The sequence below is a fragment of the Eleginops maclovinus genome, chromosome 22 (genome assembly GCF_036324505.1).
Source record: "Eleginops maclovinus isolate JMC-PN-2008 ecotype Puerto Natales chromosome 22, JC_Emac_rtc_rv5, whole genome shotgun sequence".
NCBI lineage: Eukaryota > Metazoa > Chordata > Actinopteri > Perciformes > Eleginopidae > Eleginops > Eleginops maclovinus.
The window spans coordinates 16,313,340-16,329,832 of NC_086370.1; the positions used below are offsets into that span (position 1 = coordinate 16,313,340).

Here is a 16,493-nt window from a genome sequence, read left to right on the forward strand (position 1 = left end):
ATTTATATTGCATTTTCCTTGTGCGGGACTGTTTCTGTGGACTTTTCTTCTTGTTTGAAGGCACACAGATCATCAGTAAATGAGGACCTGCCCTGTCTGCAGTTTATTAATGCAAATGAGGAGTGGAAATTGTCTAGCCATCTTAATAAAATTAACCTCATTGTCTGTTGAATTAATTGAGTCAGCAGTGTAGTTTCTGCCTTTGTGTATATGATTATAGCAACTAATTTGTTCTGAGGAGGTTGTTATCATGGAGATGAAAAGAAATTCAAATCGGAGGACAAAAAGTGCACAACTTTTTGCTGTCAGTGATTAACACAAAATTAAATTGAATAGATTGAGGAAAAAGTGAAAAGTATGTCAAACTAAGAGATTATTATTCAAAATCAGGATAACCATATAGTGAAGCTAAAACGAGCACCTAAAGGTGATGAAGGAAGCATATGGTCAAACAAAGCTTTTTCTAATGGAGTATTAAATATCCTCAGACATGCACTTCGGGTCCTCAGCGTCCAGCTTCTAAAAGCCAATAATGCATCGCACTTCCTCCTGTCTGAGTCCCGTGGGACTGCCATGATGGATCTGATCAATTAGGAGCTCTTTCTGAAGCTCGCCTTGGAGCTGCGTCATCGCCCCCCAAGAATGAAAGTGCTCGTCCATTCATGGCAAACGACTCACTCTCTCATTTAGAAAAGAAAAGGGAGAAAACAGACAGAAAGAAAGGCTTTGTGGACATAGGACACTGAAGTGACACAACACCATTTGTGTGTGTGGAGTTACAGTGAACACATGTTCATTCCGAAAGAGTTGTGCTTTACATGTACACCATGCATGGCAAACATATTGATTATGGTAGTGAAGAGCAATAACTTCAGGTTTTTAAAGATGGAACACGAGTGTAATAGAGCAATAAAGGGCAAACGCTCGCAAAGTCTTACCAGTCGGACTTAGCATATTTCCGAAACGCCTGCCTTGACAGGTCCTGGTGCGTTTGAGGCTCCGCGGAGATGCCCTGCGCCCTGCGGGTCCTCGGTCCAATAAGTTCAGCGCTGGGCAAAACAGACTGATATTTGTGTAATTTCCTCTTCAGTTCTTGAATCTCGTCTTCCCTGTCCGCCAGACGCCTCTCCAAGTCCCGTATCCTCTCCTCCTTTAGCAGCAGGATCTTGGCAAAGTCGTCCTCCAAGTCGCTCATGTTGAACGTTAAACTTTGACGCGATTCTCCGAACACAAAAACCCCGATTAAACTCCCAGTACTCGCACAGGTTGTGAAGACGGACACAAATCCCCCTCTAAACACGCGCAGGGTGATGATGCTGCGCGGATCCCCTTCACTGGCCACTTGTTTATTTCAGAAGAAAGGAGCAAAGCTGTGTTTAAAGCCGGGGAGCGGAAGGCAGAGAGAGCAGCGCTACGCTACAGTCCAGCAAACCTCCGGGGAGCTGCTGATGATCCTTCATTGAGAAACCAATTACAGCAGCTCTTCCTCTCCGAGGACGCAGGCAGGCCGTCAAACTGGGCACTACAGAGCCGAGACAACTCCTGTAGTTCACCGCCTCTCACACTGCAAACACACCACAGAGATGCCCAGCGCCGCTGCCGCTGCTGCTGCTGTCAGATATTTGTTTACCATCTATCGGCACAATCCTGAGCCCCATTTGAGCGCAATGTTAAACACCCACATCACCTCCCCCGACCTATTGGAAAAATCAATTGTCCCGCACTCCATTCACAGGACACCGGACTGGACTATAGGTTGTTTGCATCGGTCACATGGTGTAAATGGAAAGTAATAATGGAAATAGCCTTAATATAGACTGGAGGATACACTTCTGTATTGATGTGGCGATTATTATATATTTCTGGATCGTTGCACATTGTTTTAATCAAGGTGATTGTAGGATTGATCCAACCTATTTCAGTCAAATCTTATCTGAATAATCTCTCTCGCTATATATAGTGTACACACTGTAAAGATGAGAGTTATTTATCTAAAGGTCATATATAAATACATACATTAGATTTGAAAACTAGCATTCTGAAAGAAATTGGATGATTCAAAGTTGCAGATTTAAAAAAGTAACTGTTATTATATCTGTCCAACACTAGGAGAAGTTAATTATACTCAACAGATTGTGAGTTAACTTCCTGATTAGAATAATCAGAAATAATAACTTTGGCAACAGTGCTCATCACTTTCATCCTCAGTATGCTGCACAGACTGAAGAGGGTTCAGTAATAGATCATCCCTTCTCCTGCTCTAATATTAATCTCCAAATCCAGGCAGTCATTTCTATTCATAATTTTTCATTCTGCTGCCTAAATCTGTTTCAACTCAATGAATTCATTGAGGGGGGAGGGGGAGGGGGGGGAGCTCATGGGCGCTAGGGGGATGTTTCATTAAGATTCAGAGTTAAAAATAGTGTGAACAGATCTTGTCTTTGCTGTTGAACCTCAACATATCTCACCCTTGTCTACAGCTTGCTTTCTAATTATTCAAGCTTATTGGGATATATCATAGATGCTTGTTGCTGGAAAGCGTGGCTGTATGTGTATTTTTGTCGAGTTTTAATGCACATAATTTGACATTTTCTTTCCCCCTTTAACCCTGTAGCTCCACCAAATGCATCTTGGTGGAGAATATTACCATAACTCATTGTAAACCCTCAACGTCTCCCATGTAAGACTCGTGACAACCAGCGTTAATGTCGAGAGTTATCATGTGTAGATTGCAGTGGTTCTCATCATGGAACACATATGATCCACTTATTTACTGCTGCTTCTCTCTGCAAGTGTGTTACATGTCCCACAGTTATGGAGAGCAGTAAGGTGAACGCAATCAGCTTTCAAAGACGAGGTGAGGACTCGGTTTGTGCTGTTATCAATGTAGAAAAACAGGGATCGATTAATTATGTATGCAACAGACACCGTGCCCATTATGAAAGCGGGAAATTAAGTGTCACCTTCTGTGACCTTATCCATATCCACAGAGAATATGGCTACACTGAAAAAGCACTAGTCATTCAAGAAAAGGGCATTCATTGCATTTGGACAAAAAGAGTGCAGAATATCATCAACCCTAATTGTGTTTGATCTAATGTTATTACCACAATCAATACCCCGATATCAGCGTCTGGGCCTCTACACACTTTTTAACACCTCACCGTGTCTATATCAGCATCATTGGTCTAAAAGGTGTGTCTTTGTTGCCTTCACACTTGACTGTGTGTCCCATGTTTACATAGGATGAGTAATGCTGCACTACCAGTTTCAGCTTGTGTTGTCTTTGCGCTACACGGGTCATCTCACTTGGATGTTGTAGGTTAAGTGATGGACGACAAGTTAACCTCTCGGCAGCGGGAGACTGTGATCGGGATTGGCCGTTCACAGGGTGCCATTGAGTTCATGATTGCGAAGTCTGGCCGTGCGGTAATAAAGGCTCCAGGCACTTGTCTCTGCAGCGTTTCTTAAGCGTCTCTGGGCAGAGAAAAAGCCGGTGCCCTCTTGTTCGCCTCAGGGATAGATCAGCTTACGGAAGAGAAGAGGGCAGACATTAGTCACTGTTTTCCTGTAATATACACACACACACACAATTGAGATACAGAGAGGTATCTTGGGTATACCCAGACATATGCTTGCACATCATTATCACCCACGCACACACTTGCATGCAAAGATTTATGTAACCATTCACAAAGTTAAAATCCCCACGCACACACACACACACACACACACACACACACACACACACGATCAAGGCAGTATGGAAACCTTAGAGGGGATTACAGTAAGTGCAACGGTAGGAGAGGAATGCTGCTGCGTCTCTGGAGAATCATCCCCCTTGAGCTGCCTGTTGTCTTTGATACTACATTTGACTGTGCTCTCAGTGTGTCTGCTGCTGTCCCAGTGAGACGCCACCAGCTGCCCGCCTGCCTGGGCCGGCTGTCCCAGGAGAGGTGGTACGAGCGCTGAGTGGAGAGGGAGGTCCTGGGACGAAGACAGGGAAGTTGCAGATAGCCAAGGCGCAATCTATTTCAGAGCTTCTCCGTGTACCGTCAAACAGCACAGCAAATCCTGCACTATCACGCGCCGTCTTCACATCACATCGATGTAGTCTCACATTGTAACATGATATCATATCCAGAGCTGCAGATTGATCACTCGGCTCACACTGGAGATGGATAGAAACAGAGCTCAGGAAATTGACTTAGCGAATACAATGATGATACTTCCTTCCTGCCTTCCTGTATTAGCCCTATCACAATTAGATAGGTGAGAATGAGGTGAGGTTCACAGTTTTTTGTGAAGCAAATTTCAATTAGTTTTGCTCATAAGTTAATCTCTCACTGAATTGGTCAAATGCAATTGTGTAGATTGTATAAGGGAGACTAATACACTTTAAAGCTGCTACCCACAGGGGAGCATTTTAGCATCCATTGACTCTTTTGTTTTGGTTTTCCAGCCCGCAACTTAACAGTACTGTTTCCAAGGTTATCAAATAAGAGACTAATGGTAATTGAGCGAAGGGTGGACTTACATACATCACAGGTGAACAGAAACATAAGTGTTAGCTGATATTGCTCTGTACCTTTATGGAGGTTTAATGAAGCATAGGTTAAAACAGTTCCCCATATAAACTTTATATAAGATCATATTTCAGTATTAGGTTTGCAGCTTGTTAACACTACCAAACAGTAGGGAAAAAATGCTCTTTTAAGAAGTCCAGTTGACTTTGATGTAGCGCTTCAAGTCGTAATTAAAACCTTGAGTCATATAGGCTTATCATAAAAAGCTATGGGATAAATCATTTTTAAAAAAGGCCAATTCTCCTTACCTCTAGTTGACACCATTAAGTTGCTTGTTTTTTCCACTCAGCAATCTAATACCGAATGATATTCCATAAAAAATCAAATAAAACCTTCACATTTCCGAATCTGGAATCAGCTGATTCAGTAGAATTTTAATTCAGTAAATCAAATAATGAATTATCAAAACTGTCAGTTAATTTTCTGTAAGCCTACGAATCACGTAATCCTTTATTTGGGTCAGCCCTAGACAATGCTTGAACAGGAAAGTGTTATTAGGAAGAAAAGATGCTTTGATCCAAAAAGGACATGACAGTGAGTGTGAGAAAGATCCCAGCTTCTGGTGTTACAGAGAGGAGAGATGTGTCTGTGAGGCGAACAGGAGGTCAGGGGTCGCTGGCAGGAATGTTGCATTCCCGTCATCCTCCAGGTGTGCTGGGTGACTAACAGTGTTAAGGACCTGAGTCACGTGTACGGTGGCCCTGAGAGCTCAAAGCAGTCCTTCACACACAAACAGTTTGACAATACAGACACATAAAATGAAATTATACAATGGCAAATAGAGAAACAAATCCCAGATTGGACAATTTGTTTCATAAATAGATAAAGAAAGGTGCAGCAAATACAGGAGACAAACAAATACAGAAACATATTCCTAGTAGAAGTAGTGTGTTAAAGAATGGGTTAGTATTTCTAGATTTCATTTTCTGATTGCATCTTTTTTCAGTTTGGCAGCCTTTCTCTATTTGCTTGACAATGTGGCCTCTTTTTATATGTTTTTCTATCTGGAGTACATGTATTTATGCTGTGTTGTCATATTGAAGAAAACATGGTTTTGTTTTTCCCATTTGCATTTGTTTGCGCGTGTTACGTGTGAAGCTTTCAGGGCCAACCTACGCTGACAGGGTCATCAACCTCGTAGCAGAGGGACTTTGTCTCAGAGATGCATCTTTTATCAACTGAAAAAAACAATTTAGAAGAATTGAATATTAATATACAGCACACAATATGTCTTTTTTTTCTGTGCCCTTAGCTTTGGTGTTATTCAATAAAGTAGCATTAGCAAAGGAAAAAAAATACGTTTTGCTTTGGCTTTTCTGTCAGGCTCTTGGACCGCTGATGTTTATCTAGTCCTGATAATTGAATGGCTCTGAAAGTGTTTGCTTTATGGATAAACAGAGAGGACACATGGTAACATGAATATCATCATCACCTCTTATCCCTCTGCCTGATTCCACTAGATCCACAGCAGATCATTCCTGAATCAGCTCATCTTTCCTGAGGTTGTGCCGCCCTCCGCTTGCTTGCTCGAATGGGATTATTTTTAGCTCCTCCAGCAATTCTGAGGTGTAGAAGTGGTGTCTCTTTTCACGCACGTCCCAATCTGTCTGACACTGTACCATCAAGGAGCAGTGACAAAACACTTGTGATGTTGTCAGCTCTCATTAACTTTCCTGCGTGTGTTTATTTTAAGCTCACACTCAGCTGTAAATAAAGTCTTATCTGGTTTTATTCGCCCATCTTACAGGCGAAACTGGGTCAGATTTTTGGAATTAAAAGGGCATCTTGATCATGACAACTTGTTTATCTTGTTATCACTTTACCAAGCATAGAGTTATAGACAAAGGCCTGAATGTATTTGAATGAAGAGAGACAGATTATGTAAGCCGTGGAAAATCCCTCTCATCCCTCAGGCTGGGAGACAACAAATAGCTAGCTACCTCTCCAGCTTGCCTAAAAGAAACTGCACTAAAGCAACAAACTAATAAAGCAGTCGAGGTGGATATAATTGATGGTTTTGCGTGTAATAAAATGACCCCGTTGACCTCAAGCATGTCAGCCTCACACACGTTAACGCTGTTTCACTCTCTCTATCTTTGCCTCTCTTCCTTAGTGTTTGTGTTGGAGAAAGGACATGTTTGAAAAGGTCATCACCTGCTACACATTTGCTATGAATAAATGCCTGAAAAGATGAGCTGCTTTGACTGTTTCTTGGAGTTGAAGGAAAGTGTTGGTGTGAGTTGTAGTCTTGTTTTTTTTTTCTTGCGTACTAAGCAGGAAACACACCTGAGCGATATGTCACATCACTGGAGAGCTGGATCTATAGCGCGCAATTATGGGTGTTAACAAGGAATGCGTTTAATGGAAGCTAGTTTCAAAGAGCACGCGTTCCTCCCCCGGTGTAAACCATACCATATGGAGGCTATATGCCAGGCTTTCTTCTGCGAGGGCCAGGAAATAAATCTGTTTGTACAAAGCTCTCACATACATAAAGTTGTTTCTACTGGTAAAAGACCGGATGTTTTCTCAGCCCTTAACAGTTTTACGCAACCATTTGGTCCCAGAGTGCATTTTGAGCTGTGATATTGTGCAACCATTTGCAGCTTCAGTAACCCTGGTGTGGTTTTCACCCTGTGAGTCCTTATGTGTGGCATCAAAAATGCAATATCCATTCACGCCAGTTTAAAGATATGTAGCTCAAAAGGAAGGCTGAGTTTCAAGATGGGTGTGGTTAGAGCAAGGGCAACAGATGTCAGACTGGGGCGTTGGAAAGATGGGAAGGCCCCATTTGTCATCCCACTATGCATCCGTGGCCCGATTTGCCATTGGGACTGGTATGAGCCCATTGCAATATAGTCTCTTGTTGAAAATTGAGTTGTACACAGCCAGAAAGTTCATTTCACAGCGCAAAGTGGAAGTTTATAGAGCAAAAAAGGAACTGCAGTGTTAAAATACTTTTTCTAGAAAGTTTGCAGTAGAAAAATAACCCAGCATGTGGGCTGTTTATGGAAGAGTTTTCATAACTAACCCCGGGCGCAACTAATTACCAGCTGCAACAGTGTGTGGTTGGTATTGTTATTTAGTTTGTGTGTTGGTGTATTCGTTTGTGAGCATGGCGTTAATATGCCTGTGGACAGATTTTCAAGGAAATGGCATCACAACATACAGATACAGAAGATACAGTCACAAATCTTTCAAGGTTACTTGAGACGCAAAGCCTAATCAGGCAGTGGTGGTTGTACATGTAACCCCCTGCCCCCCATACAACCAGCACCTACACACCTGTATATTTCCCTGACTGCATCCTGAATGGTTGTGACTCCATTGTATTGAAAAAGTCTGTCGAATTGGGGAGTCAGTTTGTTGTTTGTTTCCAAATTAAATGAGAAATGCAATAACCTTTTACACCATGTTTGGAGTTTCTTTAGAATATATTTTTATGAAGCTTAGTAATCTTAGCCCTTTATTCATCTTCAGGTCAATGTGTGTTATGAAAAGCGAAAGGGCTTTTGTGCAGGATGACGTTGGATGTTACTGAGGAGATTTCTTTATCAAAAGAAGCAGAAACCAAACCAATGTTCTGCATAAGCAAAGGTTTATGGATGATCTCACCAATTTTCCCACTCAACAAAATAAACAGTACACATGGAAAATGTTATTAATATAGAAGCATTCGTAGGGTTTCAGCGACCATAAAATTAGAAGTAAAATAAAAACAAACTGTCAGCAGTGAAACGGAAGAAATATGCACAAGTAATAAATAATACAGCACTTTGAAATAAAACAACAGATGGCGAATACTTTGGGAACACCGTCTGTATGTAAGTCTTTGAGTTTGAAGTTTCTTCAAGTTTTTAAGGTAGGATTAAGATGAGAGCTCTTACCAACATGTGTAACCACCCAGTTATAAAGGGTTTGCTAAAATGGGTCAACGATGATACCAAATGGTCAAAGCCTCAACACATTTTAAAACTCAGTTTTTGAAATAACACCGGATCAATGTGAGCAGGAATATTAACAATGAAGCTTTGAAAAAAGGTATCGTTTTCAAATGCTACAGGTCAATCCCACCCGAACACATGGGTTAAACTCCTACATCAGACTGTGTGCATTATGAATGAATGCAGAGGAGGCGTGCAGAGATTCTGACCAATGGCAGCGTCTGAAAGCGAGCATCATACCTCTTCAGTGAGATTAAAGGTTTCCTCTGCTTCTATAGCTCCATGGTGCTCACTTCAAAGCTCTCTGAGCAGTAGAGTGTATCCTCAGAATATTTATTAATGCAGACCTGACCTAACCTGGTTTTAAAAGACGACATCTCCTCTTATTACAAGAAGATTGCATCATGAGCTGTAATGATTTATGATTTGATTAGCGTGTGAAGAAGGTAAAGTCATAGGTAGCTATTATAGGAGCCGAAAGGATGGTTTTATTATTTATTTGCGTTGAAAATATTGGTTATGGAACGTACTAGGTAGTTAATTCATGTTAATTCATTGTGATTCCGCACATGCAGGTAAAGGAAACAGCTGATTGTCACTGTGATTGCCTCAGCTGGCTCTAAAAGATTCCTGCTGACGATATTCTGAGTTCATATTTTGGTTGTGAAGCATATACTTTTTTGGCCGCTGTGCTGCAGAGATATACTGAGCCTAAGTTTATAGTATTATTTAACGTTCTGTCATCTCTTCATCCCCTTCTGGTAAGACACTTTCATTTATGTTTTAAGAAGAACAGTGGAGAAACAGAAATGCGATGGATGACTAAATAAATAAATGTGAGCGCGTCGGCCAGCTAAAACCAAAGAACCCAAAGGAGCAAAAAGGAAAGTGGGAAAGATTGCTCTTTTGGCTACAGTGATGGGGGATACAGATGTTTAAGTTCATGTATATTGCACAATGTGAAAACAAGAACGCTCAAGTGTTGAAATGTTACTTTACTACAATGATGCATTATAGGAGAAAAAAGTGAGGGATGCCCATCACCATTAACTCTTAATGTCATTTAAACAAGCAGAACATCTCTAATTTGAGATCATAACATGTTTGGCATTTTGAATGAATGAAAGTATAAATCAGTAATCAAAAATAATTGCTGGCAAATTTTTCTGTTGATCAACTGATCCTTTCAGATCTAATTTTGTGAGGTAGGGTTAGGGTGAGGAAGAAGTTAATGTATAACAATGCAGCATTTTAGAAGGATATCACATGCATTGTTTTTGGAATCTATAAAGTTACATTCACTGTATCAAATGCAGTGTAGTCAAAAGTGTATCTCCCTGTGCTTTGTAGAAAAGTTAAGATAAAAAAGTGAAATTAATGAAATTAAACTTGTCTTGTGAACTAAAGTACTTGTGTGCATTTAAGTACAATATGTACTGAGTGACACGTCACCACTAGGTACCTAGAAAACAGTAGCAGTTGTGAAGTCTATAATCACAGCTATTGGACCCCTGAATTCCTTGACACATGCCTATCTCTGCAGGGTTCCCTGCAATCTAAGCAAGCTTTGCACAACTTGTGGAAGGATGTAACGAAAAGTCTTGACAGAGGCTGCCCCAAGCATCTGCAGCGAGCTCTGACAACAGCGTCACAGCACCCCTTCAATCCAACAAGCTCATAAAAAGTCTGTGCAGCTAAACTTAGACACAAGCAATAAATCAGTAGAAGACCCCCGGGGCCCGGCGACAAAAGGGTCCTCCGATGGTGAAGCTTAGCTTTCTGCCATTCTGCTGATCCTTGTTCCTCTTTCACTCCTCTAAGCCCCTTTCACCATGTGGCCTAAACACATGGCTTATGGTATTCTCTGGAGCCTGTAATGGTGCCTTGCTACAAACAATAACTTTTTAGATTTGTCTTTTAATAGACTAACTGTACTAATGTAAGCTCTGCAGGATAAGCTTCTCCTGCCGGCACGGTCGATCCTTACACCTAAAGGGCCTCCACATTCCTGACTCAGCTGGACATTCAACAGGCCACCACCTGCAGCATGTCAACAAACTAAACGGGGTTAACAACCCCCCCCCACCCCCCCACTGTGAAACCATTTACCGTCACCCTGACTGTAAAAATAGTGCGTCTGAAAGCGCTTAAAGGACCTGTTAATGAATGCTGTCCAGTAATTTAAAAAAGGTACATCAAAGTAATGATTGAAAATGATAGATATATAGAAACACTAAAAGTTAAGATAATACAGCGTACAGAAATAAAGCAAACACTAAAGAGACGTCATGAGGAATCAGCTGAAGCTACAAACAAAAGGCTTTGACTGACATTTGCCCACCATGGCTGGCAGTGCTAACAGTGGGGGAAGGAGAGACAGCAGTCTTGTCTCAGCTGTCACTTCAGAGCCTGTGGTGGGCAAATGTGAGAAAAAATGCCAACACTCTCAATCACATCACAAGCTGAGAAACCAACTACACTGGAACATCTTTTGTTCTTCTCTATCGCTTTGTATCGCTCTTATTGTTATCTTGTTCAGATCGCTGTGAGTCAATGTGTGGTCGTTAACATTTTGAGGGTTTCCCTAAGTCACCCTGTTGAAAAGAATTGAGTGACTGCGATAAAAGAAGCATCATTCATTTTCCTTTGGAAGATGAATGCGCTTATCTGCTTTGATGTGTGATTTAAGAAAACATCCTTGGGCAAGAAGAAGCTGGCTCAGGGTGCATTACGTTCAAATGTAATTTCCATTTTTGCATAACAAGGCCAAGACTGATTGATATAAGGAGAGATTGAGATCTTATCTGAGGCGCTTCCTGGTTTGCGCTGCGTTGCAGTTGCCTGGTAGCCAGTGACGCCCTCTTCATTTCGAATCGACATCGCATGGCGCCAGAGGAGCTCACCCAGAATAACTGGACGGGCCTCCAGAGGCAACTGCTCTCTAATGTAATATGTACGAGCTGAGTAGCCATCTCTTTCTTGGATATCACGGCAGAGAGTCAGTGTGAGAGATATTAACAGAAACAAAGAGACATTCTCCATAGATGCGCGGATGAATCCGTGCCTGTGTTGCATAACAGCGTACAGTATACTGAGTACAGTATATTACTCAGTATCTCTGTTAGATTAGAGAGGCCCGCAATACAAATCTGACCATGTTTTCTGCATGAGCACATTTTAATGTTCACCACTGGGAAAAAATAACTAGTGGATGACTCAGCCCGAGGGAGCGCTCAGAGATATCTGGTTAAAAGTCAGGCATGGCTGTAGGGAAACACTCCTCGGCTTCATGTTCCAGGCGTGCCCACTCTTCATTTGCGTGTGCTGTAGTAAATCAACCATGCAAGTCTCCATTATGGAAACCTTTGACCCTTTACATGCTCATCAAGGCAAACAGCATCACTCAGTGTACACGCTCATCCTCCATTTAGGTTTCCGCTGCAGTGTTCCTCTAACGGCATTGCCACTTGAAACGTATATACATTGTATTTATTACTCTCTATCTGATCTCTGCTATTTCTCAGACAAACCAGCTTTATTTTTGTAGCAGAGCAAAAGGTAATGTTCCCACGGCCAAAAAAGGCATGATTACTTTAGGAAGTAGCCTTGAGAGGATCAGGTACATAACTCAGCTTTTAAAAAATACAATAAAGATGAGACAGGGACCGAACCGGCTTTTACACGCTCTTCCCTCTAGGTTTTTTTTTTTCAAAATCCCAGAATCAAGCAGCTACAGAACACTGTCTTCTTTGAAAAGGAAATTTTACGAATTCAGAGTAAGAAGTTCAAAGTAAAAGAGGTCTTGGGAATTGTTTGATGTATTAAGATCTCTTTATGTATGTGCTCTGGCACTCTACTGAATTACAGAAGAGCAGCTCCAGTACTTTTTCCCAAGGACGCTTGAACTGTACGGATTTAACAACCTCATCACTCTATATATGGTCTTAATTTTGTAACTGAACTAACTTGACAGTTGCATACATACAAAGACTTGTATACAGTCCAAATTTATTATGACCAAAGCTTCTTTCCAAATGCCATCCAAGGTAAAAGGTCACTTCCTGGATCACAGGGGGCTCTTTGCTTTTTGAGGCTCTCTTTGTTTGACTTACTATTACATGTGGATCTTTTTTCAGATAGTAGGGCATGATACAAAACACCAGAGTCATCATCAGCGCTGCTCACTAACCCGCTGAGAATAATCAGAGGAGGAGAAAATAGGAGGAGAGAAGCTCGCTTTCAGTCGCATTGCAGTTGGCTGCTATATTTCAAAATCCCTTCTGTATTGATTGATTCCCTTCTGACGGGCCTTTTACGGCTCGTTCATGTCTGGGTTCTGACTCTATGTATTCTGATGGAAAAAGGATCATTTTCTGATTTCAGACACATTCATTTTTCCTTGTGGGCTTGTACAGGAAGTTGGGAATTTGTCTAATGACCAGGAGGGGAGGGAAAATCTTAGTTTCCCATTACAACTTGGGAGTCATGCGCTATAAAGGTAATGCTGCAGATTTGTTTCTTATGCAGGTTCAGATGACCCACCTGCCGGCCAGGCAAAACACGGCAAAACACCAGATCATAAACTCTTTCTGAACACTAAACGTCCAACAACATCAAGACTCAGACAACAACTGACAGAAAAAAAACAGAACTTAAAAGCACACAAGTTTAATCACAAAGACATGACAGGTGGGGAGGGAGGAAGTGAGCACAATCAGGTAATCAAACAGGAGGGAAACACAGAGACAGGAAGTAAAAGCAGACAAAACACGGGGTGGCACTAAATAGAGCTAAAAGAAAGAGAATATTGAACTATTTTTGCTTGGTGACCAGAACAGACAAATCCTGCTCATTGGGCCTTTCAGGTTACTCTTTTGTAAAATACGTTTTAATATAGTGATTGAAACGGGGGGAGTATCTAACATTCCTTTCAGCAAGTTAAGCCACAGTTCAGCAGCAGTCTCTATCTAAATGACACGTTGACATCGGCATCCAACAGTTATCTCTTAGTTGTCCACTCACCCGGACGCGTTTCCAAAATCCATCAACAAAAATAAACTCCTCAGCAGCCAGAGAGCCGAGTGTCTGCTCAAGGATGATGCATACAAAATTGGCCTGGAAGGTAGATCGGTATTCGGTCTGATGGGACAGCGAGCTGGTGGCAAGGACTGTGCACAGATGGCACAGAAACTGTTTCCATTAGTCATGAGAGTCCCCTCGGTTGGCGTGAGTTGACTTTTGACTTGTTACATCACATAGTATGTCGCTCTCTGAAACCATTCCAGCTCCGACAGGGACTCACTTCAATACTTGTAAAATTATAGAGGAAGCAATCACAAACCGTATCCAAACTAATGGATACGGTTGTGTCTCAGGGTGATCTCCACCACTGAAAATCCCCGACCATGTCATATCGGCTATGAGCGCCAGTTACTGAGGCACCTCACCAGTGGTAGACAGACTGAAACTGCAATGCAATTTCAAGGGGTGAGAGGCTCGAGGGAGTGTTAGCCCAAGTTACGGAGCGTGGCGAGATGAGCAAGCTCTGAGGCGCGGATAAACTTCAGTGGTTAGGAAGAAGGGTAGGGGAGGGTGCGCACAGTAGCACTACCCAGTTCTGGTCATTTATGACCCTTGAGATGTGTGAAGGGGCATTGCATCTCAGCCGCACTGATAATGGTGTGTGCCATTAAAATAACCTTCATCGTTACAACTGTCATCGTCCTCCGCAGCAGCCACATTCGTTCTGGGTCTGGAGTGCTTTGATAATATTGAGTCTCTTGAATGGAAAGTGTATTATTTTCCAAAGATAGTGTTGTTTTACTGCTGACTTGGCTGCATTTCAGAAGTTGTTGGCAACTAAAGTTATATAAAAGGTACCTGGATGTTTTTGAAAGCTGATGTGTTTGTCTTTTTCCAGTCCTTTTTCACATCCATGCTTGCAACAAAGTAGACCAAAACTACACAACGAATATTTATGTGTTTTATACTTAAAGCTGCTATAATCAATATTTGTATTCTAAGAATGGATTATATGACACTGTAAAAAGGGCTTGCTTGTTGTGAAGAACCTACACGTGATTTGGCATCTCCTCTTGGCTTTTTTTCGGCGCTTTAAAGTTAATTTAAGCTCCTTATTTAACCAAACCACAACTTTTTACTGTTTTTGTTCTCTGCTATACCGACATATTTGGGCAGACTCCGCTAACCACCAGCTGGTGAACATTTCGCAGCATTTAGCGGAATAAGAGCAGGATATTTCTCTTTATGTAGAGACCGAGAAGTAGCTTAAGGAGAGTTAATATTGGACCTACATCCATCAGGTAGACATGACTCCATAAATGATAACGCTGTTCCATATCTGCTTGATGTGTACCTGTTGGCTAACGAATTTGCCATATGAACTGTAAAGGTGATGATGTTCAGATATTCCCTCTTACCTGTAGTGTTATTTACTAATCTAGATTGTGAATTATTAAAACTCAGTCATTTGAATAAGCTGGTTGTGAGCAGTTTCATTTAAGAAGTATTTTCTTTCTAACGTATCACTGCGCAAAAGGAGCCATGCATCTACTGCAGATGGAAGCCGTTCAGTATCATGCCTCTTTCGTTATGGTTGGCATTTGCAGTTTATTAGAAGCAAAATAGGAGCTTTCAAATCTTCAAATCCTCAAATGCTTTATTGTCATATGCACAGTAGCAGACCCAAGTCCCAGGCTCCTCCAACATTGCAACATAATAAACATAGGACATTAAACAAATACAAATACTGAAAGAACTAACAGAATAGAAATCAAATTGTGCAAGAGAATTTTGCAAAATGTTCAATTAAATACAAAAAAGTGCAATAATGAAATAGTGCAAGAAGAGTCTATATACACGTAAATGGAATATGTATACGTCAACAAATGTCAGCACCACCATCCATATAGTCTAGAGAAGAGGCAGACATCTCTATAGCCAATATATATGTCCAACACATACTGTAACTAGCAATACCGGTAACAGAAAGCTAAGTTTTCTGGGCGAACTGTTCCTTTAAGTACATTCTGACTTTGGCATGCGATCCATTATAGATAAAATGCAGAGAGAAGTGAGGGGGGGGATTTTTAAACTGATCGCTTTTTAAGACGAGACACAAAACAATCAATGGACGTCATGCATAAAAGTGTGTGTGTGTGTGTGTGTGTGTGCGAGTGCGCGTGCGTACCTACCTACCTACCTATCCATTAAGTATCCCCAGTACAAGCTCAGCAGGGGAACATGATTGTATACATCATGACAGTTTTATTATCCGAATCCTTCTTTCTCATACCACCCACTTTCCAAGCCATCCATTAATAGACAAAACTCCATTTGCACTCCAACAGCATTATCTTCACAGCCTAAGTATGGTATTACAGTGAAAGACCGCAGCACTGCTGAGAATAGAATAGAGTTTGCTTGTGAGGCCATGAATCAGACCGGTGTTGTTCTTGGCTATTTGGCTTTGAGGGAGTGTAGGTTACTCTGTAGCAGCAGACAGTGTTTTGTGATGCAGTTGTGCAACTATAAAAGATAAAGTTTGTACTTGCTCATGTCGAGGCACAAGCTGTAAACTTGATCTTCTTTAGGAACATCATTGATAGACATTGAAGTGTAGAAAATGTCCAGATTGGAAAACAGGCTGCTGCAGTGTGGAGAACGCCAGGGCAGCATGGCATCACATAATTCATGAATAAGAATATGATTTCACCACTGAAAACTCTGAAATGAAATGCAAGGTGACAGTAATTAAGAACACAGCCCGCTTTCTGTCAACAGTACAGACGAAACACCTGCGTATTGGAAATATTTTTAGCCACATTAAGCTATCTTGAGAGCGTCACTGTGGCTTATTTAATGTCAGCATAAACAAGGAGATGTTTAGAGCACAGACTCCCGCGCCCTCATTTGTGTACAGTAGTAATGTGTGGGAGTTCGGCTT

At 41.5% G+C, this 16,493-nt stretch overlaps 1 protein-coding gene across 1 annotated transcript in view; it reads right to left on the minus strand.

Annotated features, from left to right (window-relative positions):
- The window catches only part of LOC134859030 (cGMP-dependent protein kinase 1), a 74,695-nt gene extending 73,372 nt beyond the window's left edge, over window positions 1–1,323 (minus strand). The window contains exon 1 of the mRNA XM_063875305.1: window positions 939–1,323. Coding sequence (XP_063731375.1) covers window positions 939–1,195 — 257 coding nt within the window. The 5' untranslated portion in view covers window positions 1,196–1,323. The remainder of the gene's footprint in view (window positions 1–938) is intronic.
- Window positions 1,324–16,493: the final 15,170 nt, after the last annotated feature.